Raw genomic sequence first — 23,875 nt, forward strand, 5'->3', positions numbered from 1 at the left:
TTGGGCACAGAGATAGTATTGCCCATCCTGCATATGCGTGTAAAAAACAAAACTAAACAGTAATGCTAATGAGTGAGGGGCCATCTGAACATTTTGATATTGTTTCAACTATAATGTTATAAGGTTAGTGTTTGTCCATCGACCTCCATCAATTCCCTGCTTCCCCTCTCAAAGGTAAATGTGATAGTATTGTCAATCAATACTTAGGGAGCACAATAGGATGACAGCATGTGAGCCCTGTTTATAATGATGTAACTTGGCTATCAAGCAGTTAACTGGATTAGTGGGCAAATCCACAGCTCAGGATGAAGTGTTAGTGCTATCTCACACACACCCACACACAGGAGATTTCATACCTCACCTTGAAAAATAAAAAAAAACTATTAATGTACCAGGGAAAAGTCCTCGTTCATAACAGTCCAATGACGTCCTTGGTGATTCCTCCAGCCATTGTATGTTCTGACGGTGTGCTTTGTGTGCATAGACGGTACAAGACGAAGTGCAAGTTGGATCAAGGAGAAAATAAAATACAAGTAGGCTGTCAAAGCTCCAATTTGAACTCATGTACAAAATTTCCTGTCAGTACAGTCAATTATACTACTATTCTTTCTTCTTTTATACTTTTAAAATCCAGAATTTGCATTCAGTCTTATTAGTGCACTCTAAAACCTATTGAAATAAACTACAAAAAATTATATTACTACATGTTTGCATTTAGGCCATCCTTAAAAATATTCTAGTTTGCAGTAACCCGTCCAACCCTGTCAATTTAGGACCGACTCAATTTTAATTTTTTTTTTGCTTTGAGTCCGACCGACTTGCCGGTTGTAAATTTGCGTTAAGACTCTCTTCAAACAACTAATACAAAAGCAATAAAGTAATATTACTTATATTTTAGTAAGAATTGTAAATATATAAATTGTCTAGGCCTACATACAAACGAAGGCTACGTTCTTTCTTTTAAATAAAAACCTGTGACATCATCTATGTTTACACTATTGGTTAACGGATGTCACACTATGGCCTGTGCGTTCGCTTCGTCTCATTCTCTCATTCACTGTCAGAGTCAACGGTTCGAGCTTGGTAATGATGGCTGCGGCTGCAGTAAACAACATGTTCGCGGTCACCGTTCAAAGTCATACGGTTTCGGGCACCAAAATACATCTAAAAAATTCATTAAAACAGCTCGACACCGCTTTAACTTGGCGGTTGCAAATGAGGTTTGCAATGATGTGCCCGAAGGCACGGGTTGAAGACCCAGTCAGTGACATCACGATATGCTAATTTGTTTAAATTCATACCTACGTAATCACCATCACCATTGAGGTGAACTGATTGAAAAGGTTTATACATATGAACGAAACAGTGATGAGAGCTATCGAGTTCAAGTGATTGGCCACAGGGAGCGTGATTCCATAATTTCTGGCTACGTGCTTCTTGTGATCATAATCTAGGTTCTGTCTCAAACCCATAAGGAAAAGCATGTGTCCTAGTTTGTGATTTCTATGGAGCTTCATAGAAATGCATACCAATTTTAAGCATTAATAAATGTTTTAACATTATATGCATTTTTTTGGTTAAAGTTTCATCGTAATATTTTTTTTAAAGATGTATACAGTATATATGTTATAATGTTGTCCATGATATTACAAATATTGTATGTAAAAATATTTTTGGGTTATCAGTTGAAAGCTTTGTGGTTATGAAGCCCGTTATGAATAACATAGACAGGTACTTTGTTCTGCTTGTGCTTGAGAGGTAGCCTGAATATTTAAGACAAACAACCAAACAAAAGAAAGTGTTCAGATGAATATGTTCCTGAATCTTCTTTTTTTTTCCCCCTCTTCTTTTCCCACAGGTTTTCCAAAAAAGTAATCCGGTAAGTGATTTCAAATGAAGTTTCATGTCTGGTTTTGCCAACTTTTTTTTCCATGGAGAAAAAGCCTGGCTGAGGCACAGGAAGGATTGTCAGGCTGCTTAGTGAGCGAGCACTATATAGAGATCCTGAGCGATACAGAAGGGCACAAAAGGCCTATTTTGCAGAATTGCACATCTCTAACTGATTCAGAGAATAGGGAGCTTGTACAAAGAAGGCTAGATCAGGGGTTTAGGAAAAAGTGCAGTGCATTGACAAAACTCTGTTTATCACGTATATAGTACACAGCCTGCCAGGTTTTTTTTTCCCTATTTCTTTCTTATAGGAATCTGATCTATCCTGCTATGAGCCATAGCATTAAAACCACCTGCCTAATATTGTGTAGCTCTTCCTTGTGCCACCAAAACAGCTCTGACGCATCAAGTCATGGACTCCACAAGATCTGAAGATGTGCCGTGTTGTCTGACACCAAGAGTTTATTTAACTCTTTGTCAGTTTATATTGTGAATCGAGACCTTCTCACTTCAGATCGGACTTGTTTGTCCAGCACATCCCACGGATGCTTGATCTGATTGAGGTCACGGGAATTTGAAGCCTAAGTCTACACCTTGAATACTTTATGTTGCTTAAACCATTCCTGGACAATTTTTATGTACTAACCATTGCACATTATGAACCCCCTACAAAACCTACCATTTTGGAGAAATGGCTCCGACCCACTCGCCTAGCCGTCATAAGTTGGCCCAAATAAGTATAAGCGCTCAGATCGTTGCGTTTGCCCATTTTTCCTGATTTTAACACATCAACATTGAGAACTGACTGTTCACTTGTTGCTTATTATATCACACCCATTAACAGGTGCCAGTGTAAAGAGATAATCATGTGCTTCATGTCACTCTTCTGTGGTTATAATGTTATGCCTGATCAGTGTACATTATGTAATGAACTTAGATGTGTTTGAATTTTAAAAAACAAAACCGACATTTAAACCAAATTTGACTGATCAGGAATGAACGGAAACATGTCTCACAGTAGAAACGAAACCGCTCAGTCCAGTGCTCAGTTCTAATATTATTAAGCACGGCTGCTCTTTGTTCTCCTTGGCTTCATACAGTATTTTGTCAGCCCCCTGCAGCCTGCATGAAAGTAAAAACTGGTCACTCACATGACACAGATAGACTTCACTGTCTTTAGTCAGTCTGGGTTTAATAAGTGACTCTCAAAACCGATTTCCCATGAGAAAGAAACAAACTAAGGGCGGGTTTGCGCTTTATTCCTTTTTCTGTTGAAGCACAGATTGTGACATAGAGAGGGGGTTTATGGGTAAGCATGGCATACATGTGCACGCCTCCAGAACCCTAACAGTGTTGCACACCAAGTCAGCTTCAGCTGAAAACTGATTGGTGGAAGCACAGTGAGGCGGGTCTGATCGCACACCAACAAAACCTTGTGCCTCTCCTTCAGCTGGCTTTAATTAGTGATAATGTTAGCAATATAACGTTGGTCTACAGTCCTGGCTTTGCTCTGGTGTAATAGCTAGTTGAAGGAAAAAAATTGTTGAGCTAGCTTCTTACTCACATAATTGTTATTAGATATTATTTCTTTGAAGCTTTTTTTTTTTTTTAAAGTGTTCTATAAGTTAACTCTTTTTTTTTTTTTTAAACACACACTATTCACAGTTCCCAAACTATTTGCTTTGGAGTTTACTTGAATACATAATGGCAGGCTATCAGTGATTTCTGAGCTCGGATTTCATCCGCAGCAGTATTTTTCTTCTTCTCTGTTCATTCTGCAGTGAAATGCGAGCCTGTCATGCCAGAGACTTATGTGACCACCCACACATTTGACAAAAAATACTTTTTATACTTTTATTTTGACGTTTATAAATGATGCCTTACATGTTTGCTTCTTGTACTGTTCAGTTAGATGAACAAAAGAACGAGCGTCGACCCCTAACCCTTCATGCCATTTGTCTTTTGCAGAAACAATAGCATTCTCAGCAAAGAGCATTCCCCGGACAAAAAGCCCAAAAGTGACAAGACTTCCATTTTTTCAGCACAAGATTTTGACTCTACAGGTAAACCCTTTTCTTTTTCCTCTCTCTCTCTCTCTCTCTCTTTCAGCCCTTGCTCCACGTTTAGCATCTTTTTCCCGCCCTTTTCAGAGATCCGAATGAGGTGCGGTCTTTCAGGCTGGAAAAGTGTGCACTGTGTGTGGTTTACGCAGGGAACTGAAGTGCTCTGTGCTTCTCACACTAATTCTGAGCTCTCAGAATGGCAGCGGTTGTCCTCTGTTCAAGGCCCAGACACCGAGTCATTGCTGAGGCTCTGACTCAAACAGTGCTGTGATTCAACCTTCCTGACCATAAACTATGCATATGTTCCTGGCCCTGTTTATTGCCAGCAAGAAGATATTATCAGAGATGGGAGACACCTTATTTTTTTCCCCAGCCGCTTTTACTGAACAGAAAATAGGATTTGTGCAGGACTTTAATGCGGTGTTTACATTAGGTCACGACATCGACGTTTAAGGATTATATGAAGGAGGAAAATGAGGTTTTCATGCAGAGCTGTCAAAAAAATAAAAAATTAGGGTGAATGGGAAAGGATTATTTTTTTTTTCTTTTCTCCCCAAGTCTTTTCCTGTAATCTGCTGTCTGTAATCGTTTCCTGAAGCAGTTTCCATGGAAGTAGCCATTATTCTGTGCTTGACTTTGTCTCTCTTTTAGAAATCAGAATGAGAGATAAGAAACACACTAATCATTTTAATTAACACTAGTGTAATTAACACTATTGCATTTCAACTTTTGGGAGGTTACAAGAATATCTCCTCTAGCTTAACTGATTTTATTATGTATAGTAGTGCAAAGAAAGTGTGCTTGTAATCATGTGAAAGTATGGAAAATATTTCACCAGCCTAACATTTAATCTTTTCTGTTTTGTGTGGTGTGAACTGCATTGTCGAGAGACTGCAGTCTCTCCTGTCCTTTGTTTTGTTTTTTGTTTTTTTAACAGGACAGTCCAGGATTTTATGATTTTGTGATCAGTTATTAACACAAAATCAAATGAAATATGTGATATATAAAGCCTACTACTACTACTAATAATAATAATAATAATATTATTTTATTTTATTTTTTTTAAATCGCTGCAAAATATTTCCATGAGTATACTTATTGTGTGACATCTTCACGACACAATCAGCCAAAGCCCTCTCTTATTAAAGTGTGGAACATGAGTACAGATAGCATTGATAGTATTGACATATGTGGCTTCACTTTAAAAGAACTTTCTTTAAAAGAAGAATCACGTGCGTTTAATTTAACCAATTCACATAGCTGTATACAAAAATTTCACAACAAAAATTGCAACTTAATAAATTATACACACTTACCTTAACTTGCATACTGTCACAGTCGATTAATAATTAACAATTTACAAGTTAGCAATACAAAATGATTGTTTTGACAAAAAAACTTTTTTTTACTAATCATATTTCTACTTGTACAGTAAAAGCAGAACTGACATAGAACACCACATATCTGCTTAAAATGAGGCGTTGCTATAGACTGTTAAAGAAACCAAACAAAACAATCAGCATGAGGGGACAAATTTATATATGCAATACTCTGAGAGCTGATTTATACTTCTGCAAGCGCGGCAGGACATCATGGAAAGACGTTTGCGTAGAATGAAGCTTTTAAAGACATCATCAGCATGAGAAACTAACAGCATGACTCAAATTTTTAGAAACATTTTTTCTTCAGTTTTATCTGAGGCTCAGAAGGGACACCGGCAGATTTGGGGTCACGCAGCATGGCTCTTTGTTTATTATTTATTTGTTCACTTTAATATATTTGTTTTTTTCTTTTTTTAGTTTTAAATGTATGTTTATGGCATGTAGCAGATGCTCTTATCCAGAGTGACCTGCATTTATCTCATTTATACAGCTGAGCAGTTGAGGGTAAAGGGCCTTTCTCAAGGGCCCAGCAGTGGCGAATTGCTGGAATTTGAACTCACAGTCTTCTGATCCTTCACCACTGACCTACCACATCCTCCACTTTAACTCTTTCACAGACACACAAACACACAGCTATGTTGCCACACACACACCTCCACATGCTCTCTTCTCATTTATCATGAAACACAAAACACTTTTTTTATTACTTGTACACAGGTGTCCCCTGAAATCTTTTTTTTCTTGACACCGCCTCCTCATAAAAACACAACACACGGCTAAAACCCACATTCCCAGAGATTTTTTTAGAAATTGACTGGAGAACATGAGCACATCTCTAGACTGTGGGGAAACTTTACTGGATGTTCATCCACCCATTGATAAATCTATCAAATTTTTATACAGCTTATTATACACAGGGTCACAGGGCAGGGAACTTGTAGCCTTTTCCCGAGGACAGCCTGGACAGGATTGCAACCCATCACATGGTACAATCACAAATTTAAACGTGTCTATGGACAATTCAGTCTTTGGCCTTTGGTAAGAAAACTGAGGACCAGGAAGCACAGGAATAAAATTCTCACAAGAAAGAGGTGGGAAAACTGAGGACCAAGTGTAGTCACTTTTATCGTCACATCACCACAGCACTGGTTCCTTGGTGAGTGAAATTCTTGGGAGCGTACTCCAGAAATTGCAGAAACAATTAACATACAGATAATGTAATTAACAGGTGAAAATGTGCAATATGCTCATACATATAGCCAGTACACACAGTGTACTAGGCAAGGCAAGGCAAGTTTATTTGTATAGCACATTTCATACACAGAGGTCATTCAAAGTGCTTTACATAGAAATTAGAAAACAGTTTATAAAAGAGAAAAAGAAATATATATGAAAAATTAGAAACACGATAAAATCATAACAAAAACAAATAACAATTAAAGAAAATAAATGTGATTTTAATAAAAACAGTTTAAAATATGTTAAAAAGAATAAAACAGGAGTAAAAGTGATTTGGATAAAAAAAGTGCAGTCAGTGTGAAGCAGCACGGTGCTCATTCAGTAAATGCAGAGTTAAACAGATGTGTTTTTAATCTTGATTTTAAAGTGTCTACTGTTGAAGCACATCTGATCTCTTCTGGAAGCTGATTCCAGCTATAGGTGGCATAATAACTAAATGCTGACGCACCTTGTTTTGAGTGAACCCTTGGTATCTCTAACTGACCTGATCCTAATGATCTGAGTAGTCTGCTTGGTTTATATTCAATTAGCATATCTGTAATGTATTTCGGTCCTAAGCCTTGAATTTATAAGCGTGATTTATAAACCAGTAACAATACTTTAAAATCTATTCTAAATGTAACTGGAAGCCAGTGTAAGGACCTGAGGACTGGAGTGATGTGCTCGGATTTTTTGGTTCTGGTCAGAATTCTGGCAGCAGCGTTCTGTATGAGCTGCAGCTGTCTAATGGTCTTTTTGGGGATCAAAACTATTAAACTATTAGACATACTTACAGTAGCACTACACATTATATGCAATATGTACTATTATTATATTATTATATATTATTATATATATACCAAATAGCACAGGAATAAAATTCTCACAACAAAGAGGCGGGAATAGCACCAACAACCCTGGAGGTGCGAGGCAAGCTTTCGAAGACCTAGTATCAGAGTTAATGGATGTGATGAGGAAAAAATCTACAGTAAATGTATTTAGAACAATATTACATCGTGACCCTCTGTAAAACCCAAAAAATAAAGGTGAATGTTTCCAGGTACACAGCTCACCCCTTCACCAACCAATCAGGGTTCACCTGAAGGTCCTGGGTACATAGAAATGCAGATCCACCTCCTCATTCGCACCTGGGGCCATTCACAAGAGTGTAAAAAGAAGACATTAGCATTAACACAGAAACAGGCATGAGGGTTACATTATATCATTTACCCAGAGGGAAACTTGCATCCAGATCTGAGTGTTACTATATAATTTAGCAACATCACAATTACAAGAGCGGGGGTGAAATTACACTGATTTACTGAATACACTGTGATTGCCAGCGAGCATGAAGCCGCAGGCTGAATGCTGTAGCGTGCCCATTATTCCGTGTATATTCAGAATGACTGCGAGTGCAACATTGCTGTTCTAACAGTGCTATAAACCGGAAATTTATAATTGAGTAGCTGATATTTTGGACACCATATTTTACAATATGTGTTGTTGATTTTTAAAATAGATCCTGAAGAATCTACACTACACTCATTTTAAAGAGGTCCGCAAACCGGTTAGCTCATTTTGATTTGTACATTTCTGTGAAAGTGCCCGCTTTTGCATCTTTCATACTTTAAGGGAAGGTTACATTTTCCAGAAAATTTTGCTTTTAGTCTTGCGAACTCATAGTGAACTAGGAAGTATAATTTTGTGTGGTGAACACAGACCATCAGAGTTTGTTCACAAACAGTAATATCATCCCAGTGTGGTTATTAAATATTAACATTCTTAGAACGTAGCTCATCCAATAAAATTGGTGGACGGGAACTAACTGCTATATAAAATTGAATAATGAAGAGTCGGCTTCTCTTATCTACGTTCCTCTCTCCTGCTTCTTCCTCCGACTTATGATTCCAACCCAGAATGTCAACATTTCCCCCCGTTTACACTAACTTAATCCTCAATATTTATAACAAGTGTTACTGAGTCTGTATTCAATATAGCAGTACCTTCCACCCAGAAATATTCAATTCAAGTTTATTTGTATAGCGCTTTTTACAATGGGCTTTGTCTCAAAGCAGCTTTACAGAACATAAACATAGAACAGAAGGTAAACATAAAGAGAAATATAGATAATTAATATAGTAAAAATTCAAGATGTATATAGTTCACAGTGTGTGTATGTATGTATGTGTATGTATTTATCCCCAAAGAGCAAGTCTGAGGTGACTCAGGAAGCAGTGGCAAGGAAAAACTCCCTTAAATTGGTAAGGAAGAAACCTTGAGAGGAACCAGACTCAAAGGGGAACCCATCCTCATATGGGTGACACTAGAGGGTGTGATTGTAAATATACAGTCAAACAAATGTTGAATTGGTGTAAGGATCACATGGAGTTCACATCTCCTCTTGGTATCAGTGTGTCCAACTGGAGCTGGTAGATCTGTAGATGTCTCAGGATTCTCAGAGTCAGCCTCATCTCAGTGGAGGTCCAGAATCTTCATCGTATGGAAGATGATCGGAGCTGGTACAATGTCTGGATGCCTCAGGATGGGTGTGAAAGAGAAAAGCAGTGTAGAATGATTAACATATCTGTTGTTCATAAAAATGTGCAAGTCTAATGTAATGGTGCATAATTTTATGGGATGTATTGTGTGTGTGTGTGTGTGTGTGTGTGTGTGTGTATGTGTATGTGTGTGTGTGTGTGTGTGTGTGTGTGTGTGTGTGTGTGTGTGTGTGTGTGTGTGTATGCATGCCTGACTAAAGAGATGAGTTTTTAATCTGCTTTTGAACTGGGAAAGTGTGTCAGAGCCCCGAACACTATCAGGAAAATAGGCTTTTACAAAAAAAATTAATAAAGACTCTAAGCATTGCATCAGTACTCATTGTTGAGAAAGCTGCTTATGTAGTATTATCAGTCCATATTTAACTTTATTTATTTTTCCTCTCTTTACAAATTGGCTGTGAATATTACTCATATATCATGTATCTACATTAGTTACCCTGGATCTCTAGTGTAGTAATCTGCTTTGCTTTGATTGCTCTGGTTAATCATGAATTAAAGCCATATTGTGGTGGTTTTGTGTCATTTGTTTAAAAGCATTAACACAGGACTTGCGTCACATAGCATCACGTCATTTCAGTTGTTGGTATTATAGCATTTTTTTTTTCACAAGTAGAGGAAATCAGCATGTAGGACAGATATGAGATACAGATATCAGCATCAATGCATCTCTGAGTGTGTTTATTTTGGCCCTCTCGAGTCTATATCAGTGCTTGAGACCTTGAACAGGGATGAAGCCCTGCTCTGTGATTTCCTGATGAAATGCTGATATATTTTTGTTGGATTAAAATCTATGCTAAAATGACTATGCGTACTCTACACTACTCTGGACTTTATTCTACTCTGCTCGGTCTGTGTGTAAAAAAACAAGATGATGATGTCCTTTGGTTAGTTTGCTATGGTCTAGAACTTGGTCACACTGCTGAAACCTTTCCTCAATTCCTCGGCTCATTGTGATAAAATCTTTTAATCCCTTAAAAACATAGGCCAATAAAACACCAGCTAGCTAGAGCTAACGTCCCAAATTGATTGGCACATACTCTACTGTAGTACCTGTGTCAAACTAGGAAGTGCAAAATAATTTTTTATGAGGTGAGCACAGACCTATTCACCGTGAAACGTCTCAGTGTGGTTGTAGTAAATATAAGCACTCTTGAAAAGCCAGAAAAGCTAGTGTGACTTTGTGTAGTGATTTTACCACCATGTGTGTTCTGCTGGATTTTTGCCTGACTCGATCTTTGTAGGCCCACAGCCAAGGCAAGTAATTAAGAAAAACATTTGCATGTTGTTTTGATGAAACACACTAACGGCACAGAGGTACATCAAACAAAAATTTTGCAGCTTCTCCTCTTGTCTGTGTCAGAATTCCGTCCAGGGAATATTCCTCACCTCCCATCGCCTCACTGCTCAAAGGACAGGCTCCGGATGCGCAGTGATGTTTGTGGTTTCTTTAAATGTGACAGGTCAAAATAAATTATAGGTGTCCGGCAGGCTTCTCCACTGTGCCACATGTATGTTTCACTATGTAGTTTTCTTCTCATCTGCTTTAATTATTTCACTTATTTCATGGTAGTTTAGTGGTTTTCCTGCCCCCTTAAGGTTATAGGTTTGAATCCCACTTCTGCCCTGTGTGCACGTTTGCCCTGTTTGCTTATTCTCCCCTTGCCTCAAAGGTTTCTTCCAACTATTCTGTTTTCCTCCCACAGTCCAAAGGTTGCAGGATGAATGGAATCTCTAAATTGTCTGTAGGTTGTGCGAATGTGTGTAATTGAGGGGTTGGCGCTTGATCCAACGTTGCCTGCCTTGTGGCTCCTGGTTTCCAAAAAGCAGAAGAGACAATTGACTTATGGATATTGAATTGCTGACTTAAACTTTCTCTTGCATTTAGCTCATTCTCCTTTATTTCTGTTCAGGGCTGGTTCAGAGATGTGTGATCATTCAAAAAGATGAGAACGGATTCGGTCTGACAGTGAGTGGAGACAACCCTGTGTTTGTGCAGCTCGTCAAAGAGGGTAAGTGGATTCTATCTCTCAGGCTGGAGGCTGATATGGTTTTCAGCAGGTCAGCAGATGAACTGTTATGCTGTGAGCACTACCAATTAGAGGAAATAAGCATAAGCCTAGTGCAGGGTTCCTGTCCCCCCTTAAACCTAGCTTCAATCTTAAAACTTTGTCTTTACACACCAATCACATGGTGCACTGGGATAAAAATAAAATCAATCACTCTCCCATATTCTATTTATATATTCGGTTACATGTTATAATGCAGGGTTTGTTCTGTCAAATCTTGTTTTTGACATTATGGAAATTTCAGATAAAGTGCAGAGGAGGAATGATTGAGCGTGTGTGTGTGTAATGACACACTTAAATACACCTCCCTGTAATATTGTTCTCAGCGTTATCCCATAATCAGCAGTCTTCTCAGGGTGGAGCCCTGAGCCACGTATGCTCTTAACTTGCAGTGAGAAATGACTAGAACATGCTGTGCTTCTCCATTTCTTTCAAGTACAGGGCTTTTTAGCAAATAAGAAATTCTTGAAAGCAATTTTCCTAATGAAGGAGGTGCATAGAAACTATGTGAAATTATTAAAAGTGACTCAGACACTCAGACTCTAATGAATATATAATGTGTGCTCACATCCTCTCTCTTTGTAGATGGAGCTGCTATGCGTGCAGGGGTTCAGACCGGGGACAGGATCATTAAGGTGAGTTTACAATGCAATTACAGCAGCTTTTGGCTCGTCTGAGAAGTGTCACAGGAAATTTATCATCTACTTAGCATAGTTACAAGTGAACATCTTAACAAATTAACAAGCTTTATTTGATCATGTATGTACAATGGTAATGCATGTTTATAATATTTACTGTCACAGTAATGAAGCTGAGACAGATACAAGTTTATGTTAAGCAGCTTTAATATAGCCATAACAATAAAATTACCGAAAAAACACAAGACAGACTCGAAGTCAAGAAAACGGACACAGGTCAGGTGACTGGTAAACTGGATACACAGGGCTAGACGAAAACAGGAAATTAGAGGTAGAAATGGAGTCGAATCAAAACACAAGGTGAAATGTATAGGTATAGACTGTGTATGTGTGACACAGACAAAGAGAGAGAGAGAGACTGAGAGAGAGAGAGGCAGAGAGAGAGAGGCAGAGAGAGAGCGAGACAGAGACTCCAAACATGTGAGTCTAGTTAGTTAGAGTGAGCGTGAGTTTGGGGAGTGGAAGCTGATGTTTGTAGGCCAGGGTACATGCTGGGAGCTGGAGGTTATAGAATGAGTTTACACATATTATGCACATTATAAAATGATCTTTCATCTTAAGAAAATATTATGTTCGCAACGCAATGATACAAACTAGATCAAATTAAAGGACCCCAGCCATTTACTATCACTTATTTATAGGATGCAGGTCTGATCAGATTAAATTAGAAATCTAAGCAGAGATTAGATGCATGATTTTGATGACATCTCAGCTGCAGTGTGTCGCATAATACCCAGTGCTTGTGTGTTATTAGCGTTAATTATAGGCATCGTTTCAGGCTTTTACAGTGTGGTAGCAAAAGGATAAGAAACCCAAATGTGAGTTAGTTGGATCTGATATATGAGCAGAAAAAGAACAAAATAAACAGGACAGGAATTTACCTGGTCCACCACTGTCTTTCTGTAATTCTATAATTCTATTACCACACACATTTCTGTGTTTAGCCTGCCACCTGCTGGCCACCATTGTGCATAACAAGATAACAAGCACAAACGCTGTGAATTATTGGCGTATATTAAATCTGTAGATGTGTTTAAATATTTAGGGCAAAAGAACAAGCTTTGTGCCTTCAGACTACATGATCATCAGTAATTCTTTTGTTTTTTTTGCTTTTTTTAGGTCAATGGCACCTTGGTGACACAATCAAACCATGTAGAAGTGGTGAAGTTAATCAAAGGTTAGTTTTTAAAATTTACCTTAAATTTAGTTTGTTGTTTGTTGAATGTTTAACTACTTTTATCAATTTGCTGATGTTTCATTTTGCCAAAAATTGGAAAACAACCTATTAAACATTTTCAGTCAGTAAAACAAGTGAATTATTTATTCATCTAAAGTCTATAAAATAAAATCATTCACGACAATGTTGGCTTTTACTGTGAGAGGTTTTCACTTCTGTTTGAATAACTGTATACAGAATTTTATTGGTTTTAGTGTTTGTGGTTATTAAAAAGCAATTGGGTCACTTCAGAGGGAAGAAATGGGTTTGATATGAACATTTCAATATCCTGTGTGGAAAAAAGCTAACTGAACTTTTCTATGAATATTTTGCCTCTAGTAGGCTAAATAAAAACAGAAAAAATGACCAATTCTTAAAGCAAAGGTCCAGTAGTTTCATATGAGCCATTAATCTTCACTGCAGAGTGTGACATAACAAAGAAATTCATTTCTGAGTTTTAACACCCCAAAACAGGCACAATTTCCAAATTTGGCCACTGGTATGAAGTAAAATATAATCTCACGTATTCAGAGCTGTCATTGTTAAATTAGAGTGTAAAAACTGAATGTTACGAGAGAATATATCTCGGTTTCTTTCTCCAGATGTGAGCCAAGTAGCAGAGAGTACACAGCTCAGCAAAAATTTGCAATGGTCTCTGAATAGTAATCAGAACTTATAGTAGTACCAGAAGTCCCACCTTGTTTTTTTTTTTTTGGCTCACCAAATTTCACAGATCAAAGCTGATTTGCGATCTTTTTGCAATATTTTAGTAATCGAGTGATCGTCTATTCCATCGATTTATTGAGTATTCGGATAAGAAGTACTTTTTTTTTTTTTATTAAAGAGGAATACTAAATATGCAAAAGACAAATGGACAACTAATTTGTTTCCTTTTTAGAAAAATGGACATTTTTATTGCTGAAATTGCATACATTAATAACCGTGAAACCCATTTAGTGCATTTTAATTGCCATAAAATTCCACTCTTTTGGAATGACAAATTTGGCACTAGTGTCTTTAAGCCACTCTGCAATATTTGCAGCTGTGTGTCTCTCACTTTAAGGGGCCTCGTGTGTGAGTGTGTGTGTGTCTTACAGAGTGTGAGACTGTGAACATGAATGACGCTTAGGCTTTCACAAAACTAAGCTAATTTAGGGACGTCGGCTAGATACGTTGTGTCTACTCTGCTCAGTGGGCTTGATGTGAGGACTGAATGATTTTGGATGAGCTGTTGAAGCATTGAACTTGTACTGTTGTTGTATGCCAATTCAATCTTACAGAAAACACACTGTATACCACACTTATACCAAAAATCATAAACGTTGATAGATGTTAGCGTACAAGTCCACCAGCACAGTCACCTGTACTGATCCTACCTCTTTATTCTCTTCAGCTGGCTCCTACGTGGCACTCACTGTGTTGGGCCGACCGCCCGGGTTACCCCAGATCCCTCTTTCAGAGGTCAATTTGAACCTAGAGTCACTAGATGATAATGAGACATCTTCAGTCTCATTCCCACAATCTCCACCACAGATCCGGTGCAAACGGGAATACAAGGTAACAAAACACAATGTCTCATCACTACTAACCTGGATGTTTTATTCTCGTTCCTTAGTGGAACTGTGCAAATGCATCTAACCGCTATTCACGATTTTGCTCTTATTCATCTGTTTGTTGCAGTTTGTGACAATTATAAAGTGTAAAGTGTAGGATTTGTGATTTTATTTGTGTTTTTGTGATTTGGTGCTTTATATGAGCTCTTTATTGCTACCTTTTATATCTCCTGCCTTGAACATTAAGGAAGAGAACAGCATCTTGAACAGCCTAAAAGTGGACAACATAGAGAAGACACTGACTAAAGAAAGACAGGATTTCCAGGTCAGAATTTCCCTGTTGATTTGTTCTAGCTGGAAGCTTAATTGCTCTGCAGCATTTTGACAATTTTGTAATCTTGTAAAATAAAGCATTGTAAACCGACTCACACTAAGTATTACATTGTAGTACACTGTCTATAATACTAGCGTTCTTAGAAGTTTGTGTTCACATTCGGGTTCTATTATAAACACTGTATGTGATGCAGGCCAACTGCTCTAAATATGACCTTGGCTGATAAAGAATGATGCATTTCCTGTTGTGGTCAGCTGCAGTGTAGAAGAACACTGAGGGGGTCGTGTGTCTTGTATTATGCTCATTGTTAGTCTCTAATGAGCACAGGACTGTATGTTATTACTTTCGTTTTCTTCACGCATTCTGACTGGAGATTGGTTGTTGACCTAATTGACAAATTCAGTAGATCAAATTTTTTAAGGATGGCATTGTACTGACTTTTTTTTTTTCTTTGCTTATACAACATGAAGGAAGAATATGTGAAGAATCCCGCTCTCCGGCTACTAAGGGACATCCAGGAAGCCAAAAAAACCCCACACAGAGTTACACAGGTACTTCACGCCACATTATTTTATCTGATGTGACTTACAAGCAGATTAAAAGGTGCTGTCAGTGATGTATCTACAATGTTATGATGAATTTTGCTGTATTGCACACACATCACAATACTGAGTAAGTAAATAAGTATTTGTTTAGTATTCATAATTTTTCTGGCTTTTTGAAGTGTATACATAGCTATATTTAGGTGAAAGATACAATTCAATAATAATAATAATAATAATGTCTTGGTATAAAATAAAAATGTATACAATAAAATCCATAATAATAACACATTGCTGGATCAAGTGCTATTTTATAATCTGCCACATAATAGTGGTTGTGTTAGGAACAGCTTGGAAAGTTTCACTGACAGACCACCAGAGGGCGATGTGGTAGCACCTGTTCTATGTTGTTAAAGTTTTGTTTTGTCATGTGTTCTTTGTTTGTTTTGTTTTTCCATGCATGTTTTAGCTCCGACCAATCTATTATGTTTTCCTAACATTTTTAGTTGTACCTGTTCCTCATATTCTCCTGATTATCACTCTTATATATACAATATATACATCTGTCGAGTTGTACTCATCATTACTGAGCCTTTTGGTTGATTTCAGTTGATGTTTGGATGTCAGGTTTCTGGTCAGGTTTCTGTTTTACTTCATTTGGTAGTGTTTTCTGTAATGCCCTTTTGATTTCTGTGTGTTCATTTGAGTGTATTTTCAGTTTTATTTTGGCTTGTTAGTGTCCGTGTGCTTCGCTTATGTGATTGCTTGCCATCATCATATAGATCATATAGATCTCATAATAATTTTCATTAATGAATCAGTTTTTATTTGATATATGTTTTAGTCCTTATTTTCTATCTTTTTTTTTATTTTATTTTTTATTTTTATTTTTTTAGTTTAATGACAGCTGCTTTGTTTAAAGTTGGTGGTATAGACCACCGTAGACCACCGTATTTTTTATTTTTTTTGGACACGTAACTTAATCAGTGTTGAAGTGAACTTGTAGTTAAATACTTGAGCATGCCCACAGCTTGGCTTTTAACACCTTGGATCCTGCTGTAGTTCAAACTCTCCCAGCTTACTGTGAAAATGCTGCGTCAGTGAATCGCGGATTTATTGATGGACATGAAACAATGGGTGTTACCGGGGATAAATCACTACAGGAGCAAATCAGTTCTTACCTCACTTCCAGTTTTAACACAAACTACAATGGCTCCAAGGATGTAGGCCTCCTGAAATGAGCAGATAACATCGCTGTCTTGGTGGAGTCACAGTTATCTGAGGGACTGAATTTCAGAGGTGCCAGCATCTGCTGCTTAACTGTAGAGTTGTTTATTATTTTTTCTTTTTTATTGCTACAGAAGTGGAGATAAACTTGACCTTGAATGGAAGCTAGTTCAATAAAGGAGAAATAATGAAGAAAGGACATTGGACTTGTAGGAGGCATGTGTGTATGGGAACTTATTAGCCTTGGCCCTGTGAGCACCTCAAAAACTAGTGGGAGGTTTTTCTTGTTGGTATTAACATGGCGTAGCTTCTAATGATTACTATTTTTTCTGCAATGTAGCAATCTTACCAACATTGGTACCTCAGACCTCATCATTGCCCCCTTAACACATGGCTTCAGGGTGTTTACTGTGAACTCACTCCTGTGCATCACCACATCCAGGGGCCAGAAGTGTGAGTGAAGAAAGCAGCCGAGGATGTTCATTTTAAGAAAGTTCTTTCCACAGATTCTATTTATCCGGTTTTGCACTGCAATCATTGAGTCCATCCCCTTCAATAACCGCATGGTTCAGCTCCTTCACCTCACAGGGAGGAGTGCATAATCTAGACAACAAAAGGGATCATTAGATGTAATCTGCCATCGCTTCAGGACATATACAGCTGGAGGGCCAGCAATCACGCATACTTATCAACCATAGAGGACAAATGGCACACGAAACCAGTGTCACATGGATATAATTGTAGGAATCTGAAAAATAATGTACCATTCAATGCCTGTCATTGCATGATAAATATCACACTGTATGTGCGTTGTCTAAAATATTAATTCGATTTCTTTAATGGTTAAAAGGTAGTGTATCGGTAGTGTGTTTTGGGTCATTACTTGCTGCAAGATGAATTAATGTGACTAGATTAGTTTTACTTTTTAACCCTTAGTTCTGTGTTGTTTTATGTACTTCTGTATCTTTGTCACACAGAGATCCTTGAGGAATGTTGTTTCATTTCACTACATACTGCATCAGCTATATATTCCCAATTGACAATAAAAGCCCCCCAATTAGGTTGGATGTATTTCTCTGTAAAAAGGCAGACAGAACGTTTCTGTAGACTTGAAGATTAGTGAGCCTGTTCTAGAAGCAGTCAATCAAGCCATAGCCATGACACTACCTCCACCTTTTAGGATGAATGAGCTCTCCACATTTGGCCTTTCCAATAAATCTTGGTTCCAGAACTTTTTCAGCTCATTTCTTTGTCAATCTGGTTTCGTGATTCTTACTGCTAACAAATGCTTTGCCTCATTATTTTTCTCAATGTCTTCTTCAAACCGTTGATTTTGATATTTTCACCCTTGCCCTGTGCAGATGATGTCACTGACTGTTTTTTTTGGGGGGGTTTCTCTTCACAGCTCTCACAATGTTTCTGTCATTGTCTGTTGTTTTTCTTGCAGTCGGTCTAAAAGAGTTTATTAGGCAACAAAAAACCCCTGTGAGTCACAACAAAAATGGTTTGTTTTACAGGATGGCCTGCCTCTAGGAGACGCCGAGGGTGCTTGTGTGGCGGATGCAGACGAGGCCAGTTCAGATAGCTTGTGGAGCCCTGTAAGTGTATCACAGATCCTGCCTCGCCGCCACTCAGCTTCACCTAAGACTGTTGGACAGAAAGACTGGAACTGTCCGAAGATCTCACAACGAAACAGCTTCAACTCATGCTCTTCACATGAGAATGCAGACACCTCTGACTTGGTGAGAACTTGATCATGTGATCCAAACAACATTAAGTTCCATACACAAGTAATTCATTTTCACACAGTGATGAACTTCCTATGACAGAACTACTTTGTCCTGTCTTGTGCAGGACTCACACCTCAACCCCGGGGTGAAAAATGCTTCATCCCGACTTGTCTCACAGATCATTGGAGTTGAGGATGATTACTTTGACACAGAACAGGAGCAGGTACATTTCAGCTCTCAGTTCTCCACTTGTTCGGTTTATTTTGAATTATCATTCAAAACCACCTTGGCTTCTTTGCCTCTGTGTGTTCTAGATGAATGTGCAGTGTAACTGTTTCCAGAGTTTGGAGCTGCTTAAGAGTCGACCTGCACACCTTGCAGCTTTCCTGCATCATGTGGTGTCCCAGTTTGACCCTGCTTCAGTGGTAATAACCCTATAACAACTGTCTTTTTTATGACTGCATTTGAATTATAATCAAGTTATTATTATTATTATTAATTATTATTATTATTAGGAATTCAGTACAGCAATACAGTATTCACAAGTGTTGAGCAGCGAACTAAGTGTACAAAGAAATTCACACCACTCACGTTATATTAAACCTAACGACAACAACATGAGGATTTCTTAGCCAGCAGCGCTCAACGAGGTCACCGACAAAGGTTTCGGGTGCAATGCAAATAATGAAAAATTCTTTACTTACAGATGTTCAGAAGTCTTTGCTGAAGTAAAATAAATCCTGCTTCCTCCATCGCAATCCTACTGGATCCATGTAGCTAAAGTAGCTAATGCACTTCATTGGAAATCAGCTATGTAAACTGGAGCATGTAAACAGAGCTATATTATATGATGCCCCTGATATTCCAATTGCTTGATATTGGGGTTTCCAAACTAGGGGTCACAAGCACAGAAAATGAAAGGAGGTCAAAGGATTATGGTTGCAGAAAACACCATTTCAGGTCTCTTGTCTGAAAATTTCATACAAAGTACGTTATGTAGTTCGGATAAGCGGTAGAAAATGAGTGAGTGAGAGTGAGTACGTTATGTAATTCAGTGTGAGGATTAACAAGTAAGAAAATATATTTAATTATATTCATTTTGACCACAAACCACAGGAAAGTCTCTTAAGCCAATTTCTCAGAAAGACATGCCAAAACATGGAATATGTGTGATCCCTCTGTTTAGTCTGTCTAAAAATCTAGCTGCTGCATGTTACACAAGCTGCAAGTGAGATAAGGAAGTGTGACGAAGGGCAGCGTTCGGTGAATTACAGCGTCATTGTAATACATCTAGCCACATTGTAACAAGACTAAGAATCACAGTTTCCCAGTAGAGAAAAAACGATTTTAATTGAAATCAGAAATAAAATCTGAAATGAAGGAAGCTACCAATAGCATCAGCACTAATCTGCTTATTAAGTATATTAGACTCAAGATAGCTCCAGGATTCATTCCTCTATCTCGTAACATCTAAGATCTTTTTATTTTTATACCTACGTTTCTTCTCTTCTGCACAGCTTTGCTATCTTTACACTGACCTCTACAAGCAGACCAACTCGAAAGAAACCAGGCGCATCTTCATGGACATCTATACCTTCTTCATTGACAGGAGTGCTGTGAGTAAAACTCTCGCTTTCATACTCGTGTTCTTAAAGTCAAAGCTGAATCTGAGCATCTGAGCAGGAACTAGCATGTTCCTGCTCAGCATCTCTCCTAACAAGCTAGCTTGTGACCTGGAATTTGTCTATTTTTATATTACCTATATGCTGGTCTAACATGGTTTTACATATTGTTTATTAGCACGTACATATTAGTGAAGTGTAATTGCAGCAGCATTTCTTGTGGAGATTTCTTGCGCCTGCAGTTGCTTCACAGTCGGATAAAAATTACGACGCTAATTATTTAACATGATCTTTTTTTATTTAACAGAACTTAAAAGTAACCGTGCCTGAATCGATCTCTTCTGAACTCGGTAAGTTTGCATCGAAATTAAAAGTTTTATTCTAATAGATGCAGAATAATAACGAGCAAAACACGTCTAGATTATAATTAGCTGTTTTTGAGTTAAGTGTTATTTGTTCTTCGAGCGTTTCTCGCAGGCGAACAATTATTCTCTGGTAGACTGCATGTTGTGTTATGGGTTTCGATGTGTTGTGTTGGTGGTCTACTTTAACCTCCAATATACAGCATGTAATACTTTATTAGGCCACGTTCACACTGCAGGTAAAAGTTTCCCAAATCTGATTTTGGGGGTCAAGTGCCCAGGTCAGACTTTTCAGTAGTAGTGTGAACATTCAGATTTGGCCCAGATCTGATTTTTTTCCTGAATCAGAACCAAATTAGTTTTTTTCCAATGTGGCCGCAGTGTGAACAACCAAGGCGGATTTGATGCGACTTTTACGTCAAGCTACAGTACATCAACATTCGTCACAATTATGCGCCGGCATAAACGTGACTGGTAACGTGTGTGTGTTAAGAGTGTTATATAAAGTGGTTATGTGAACCAGCTCATAATGTTTGCATTGAATACATCACATTATAGCATTACATGATGTGTTTGCTTGTACCAGATGATGCAATACTTCCTCCATAACCTCGCCAACTTTTTAGCGCAATGGCGTGCTGCTTGTGACGTCATTGTTATTGTTTGTTTGGGTCGGTACGAAACAGCAAACTGTTCACACTGGTATCTGATATAGGCCACATTTTAAAAGGTAATGTGAACAGCCAAACAAAAAATATTAGATCTGAGCAAAATACCCGAATTGAGCATTAAGACTTGCAGTGTGAACGTGGCCTTAGATCTCTGTGTAGGTAGTGCGAGTCTGTATATGCTTGTGTAGGGATAAGCGTTTGAAATGCATGTTTGAAGGCTTCCTCAAACCAAGAAACAAAAACCTCTGTGTCTTTTATTCTACACGAATGACCGAGAGTCACGTCTGTGGTGTTTCTAGATCGGAGGAGGCCAGAGCTGATTCCCGAGGAGCTGCACAGACAATATGTTCAGACAATGCAGGACACCCTTCTTCCTGAAGTGAACAAAATTCTAGAAGACTTTAGGTGAGTGCGGTGTGATTCTATGTTTGCATTCAGCTCAGAAAGTAAGTCATTCTGAATACTGGATTTATCACCTTTCTTAAGGCTGATGAAATTTCCACTGGTGATGTGCTTTCTGCCTTATCTTTTATTCAGATATCTTTAATCAGTTCATAAACAGATGATTGTTGAAACTCTAGGAGACTGGAAATAAGCGTGATTAATAAAGCATGGATAATTATCAACAAAGTCTAGAGCAGAAGTCTGTAGTTTGGCAAAAGTTTGGCAAAAGTTACTTCTACAGCGGCATACAAGGTTATTTATATATTTGTGGGCAGGCAGTATGAAGGTTCTACTGGATCTACATTATATGGTCAATACAGGTGTTTTCAACCATGCAACCCATAACTCATGTTTACATACAGTAGATCTGCATGATTTTATGAATCCTATCGATATAGAGTGGATAAAGTTTGCAGGGGTGTTCCTAATAAATCGGCCATGAAAATGATTACTCTCATGTTAAGCTTCATAAAATAATGTAAAGAACGTTAAGGGCCGGGGCAGGGGGTTTAAGGGAAAACATTTTCATTTAAATATTACTTTTGTGACTGGTTGTGTTGAGCTGCGTTATTTATTAACAATTGACATCGTTTTCAAGTCCAAAGAATGATCTAATATCAGGATATATACAATTCATTATTTATTTAAATGTAACCTTATGTAATAATTTTATGTACAATGTAATATTTAATTTTACATTGTGTGTGTGTGTGTGTGTGTGTGTTCATGCAGGCAGAAGCACAGTATGGGACTGACTTTAGCTGAGGCAGAGCTAGCTCATCTGGACACAGAGCAGGTAAAAGACGCCACTGCGACGGAGAGAGAGAGATCCTGTGCCGAGAACATCCTCACCAAAATCGATGACGTTCTGTAAGAGTCATTTCCAATACCATAAAGGCTGAACATCTTGCTTTAGAAAGCTCGTTCTCTAAACCCATGTGTTTTATGCAACAGGTTGTCCACGCTAGCCGCAGAAGAGGAAAAGTGGTAAGGAAATCCTTTCATGTCCACCTTACACAAACATAAAGTCACCGCATCTTATAATGAGCCAGCGGGCCATCTGCACATGTCATTGGGAGATTTTGAATCGGATCTTAAGTCAGAAGTGTTTATTTAACATTATGGGGTACACATAGTGACACACAGGGAAACATATGTGAGATGCCATCTGGCTTTAAAAGTCTTGATGTAGAGAGAGAGAGTAATGGAGAGTGCAGTTGGAGACATGGTACAGTAAGAGCTTTATGGGGCAGAAGAATGTGTCTACATTGAGCTTTTCATACCCAACAAGCTTGAAGCTAGCATATGGTAATGTAAATGTACAGATTCCGCATAAGCACGCGACAGATTTTCAGATCTGCCGTGTCTCATTCTAGTGCAAGGTCAGAACGATCCTCCAATTGTGTGAAATGTTTTCATTCCCGCAGTACAACTATACAGTATGTGATCTACTTCTACTTGAAGCACCTGGGTGTGAGAGGCAAAGAGCAGCGTAACTTAGAGTCTAAACGTGTGCGCATAAATTTCCTGCCCAAGATTAAGGTAGGTTTACGCTACGTTCTTTCATCATTCCATACTGGATTCTGTAAATTGAATGAAATACAATGGTTGGTTTTAAGGCACTCACTTGAAGGAGTGTTTTTAGTCTGGATACTTACCGAAGACCAGTAAGCTGGAGAAAGAAGGAGAAGAAAAGGTGAAAAAGCCTCGTTTCAATATCCTGGGGCCTCAGCGTCGGCCAAGCCGCATTGATACAACACCTGGTAATATTGATTATATTGTCCTGTTTACAATCTCTAAGTGCTGTACAGACAAAAGTCTTCCTGTTCGACTTCATATTGAACTTTTTTTTTTTTTTGATAAGTTCAGGGGGCATGGTAGCTCTGTGGTTTGGAGTTTCCTACCTCTGCTTTATGTATCTGAGTACTCTGGTTTTATCGGAGTACTCTGGTTTCCCCTACGCCAAATATAATATATAAGGGCCTTTTTACACCTGGTCACTTCATGTGTTTTCTCTGATCCGATAGTTTTCTCTGATATCTGATTTGGTTAAAACTGTTCCATTTACATTAGGCCACATAAATGCGTCTTGGCAAATCAGATATCAATCCTATCTTTCTACTCCCGCCCAAAATGCAAATATATTTTACCTCGTTTCCGGGGTAATGGAAATGGAACACGCTTTGGTGTGTGTGGTTTTCAGAATGCAATCAAAAAGAAGACGAAAAAAACTTATGATGGTTATGCTATAAAAAACAGCATTTACTGTTTGCTGCATTTTTGCTGGCAGCAGAAATGC

At 38.2% G+C, this 23,875-nt stretch overlaps 1 protein-coding gene across 4 annotated transcripts in view; it reads left to right on the top strand.

Annotated features, from left to right (window-relative positions):
* The window catches only part of arhgef12a (Rho guanine nucleotide exchange factor (GEF) 12a), a 54,285-nt gene that overhangs the window by 16,053 nt on the left and 14,357 nt on the right, over window positions 1-23,875 (top strand). For 3 of the 4 annotated variants that reach the window (XM_027173969.2, XM_027173967.2, XM_027173968.2), the window contains exons 2-19: window positions 1,859-1,879; window positions 3,859-3,953; window positions 11,022-11,120; window positions 11,763-11,812; window positions 12,995-13,052; window positions 14,485-14,648; window positions 14,892-14,969; window positions 15,449-15,529; window positions 18,265-18,489; window positions 18,602-18,700; window positions 18,792-18,902; window positions 19,995-20,093; window positions 20,407-20,449; window positions 21,432-21,537; window positions 22,309-22,446; window positions 22,531-22,563; window positions 23,004-23,118; window positions 23,222-23,339. In XM_027173969.2, the coding sequence (XP_027029770.2) occupies window positions 1,859-1,879; window positions 3,859-3,953; window positions 11,022-11,120; window positions 11,763-11,812; window positions 12,995-13,052; window positions 14,485-14,648; window positions 14,892-14,969; window positions 15,449-15,529; window positions 18,265-18,489; window positions 18,602-18,700; window positions 18,792-18,902; window positions 19,995-20,093; window positions 20,407-20,449; window positions 21,432-21,537; window positions 22,309-22,446; window positions 22,531-22,563; window positions 23,004-23,118; window positions 23,222-23,339 (1,733 nt within the window). The remainder of the gene's footprint in view (window positions 1-1,858; window positions 1,880-3,858; window positions 3,954-11,021; window positions 11,121-11,762; window positions 11,813-12,994; window positions 13,053-14,484; window positions 14,649-14,891; window positions 14,970-15,448; window positions 15,530-18,264; window positions 18,490-18,601; window positions 18,701-18,791; window positions 18,903-19,994; window positions 20,094-20,406; window positions 20,450-21,431; window positions 21,538-22,308; window positions 22,447-22,530; window positions 22,564-23,003; window positions 23,119-23,221; window positions 23,340-23,875) is intronic. The other variant, XM_027173970.2, reaches the window with a different exon arrangement.

The sequence above is a fragment of the Tachysurus fulvidraco genome, chromosome 11 (genome assembly GCF_022655615.1).
Source record: "Tachysurus fulvidraco isolate hzauxx_2018 chromosome 11, HZAU_PFXX_2.0, whole genome shotgun sequence".
Classification (NCBI taxonomy): Eukaryota; Metazoa; Chordata; class Actinopteri; order Siluriformes; family Bagridae; genus Tachysurus; species Tachysurus fulvidraco.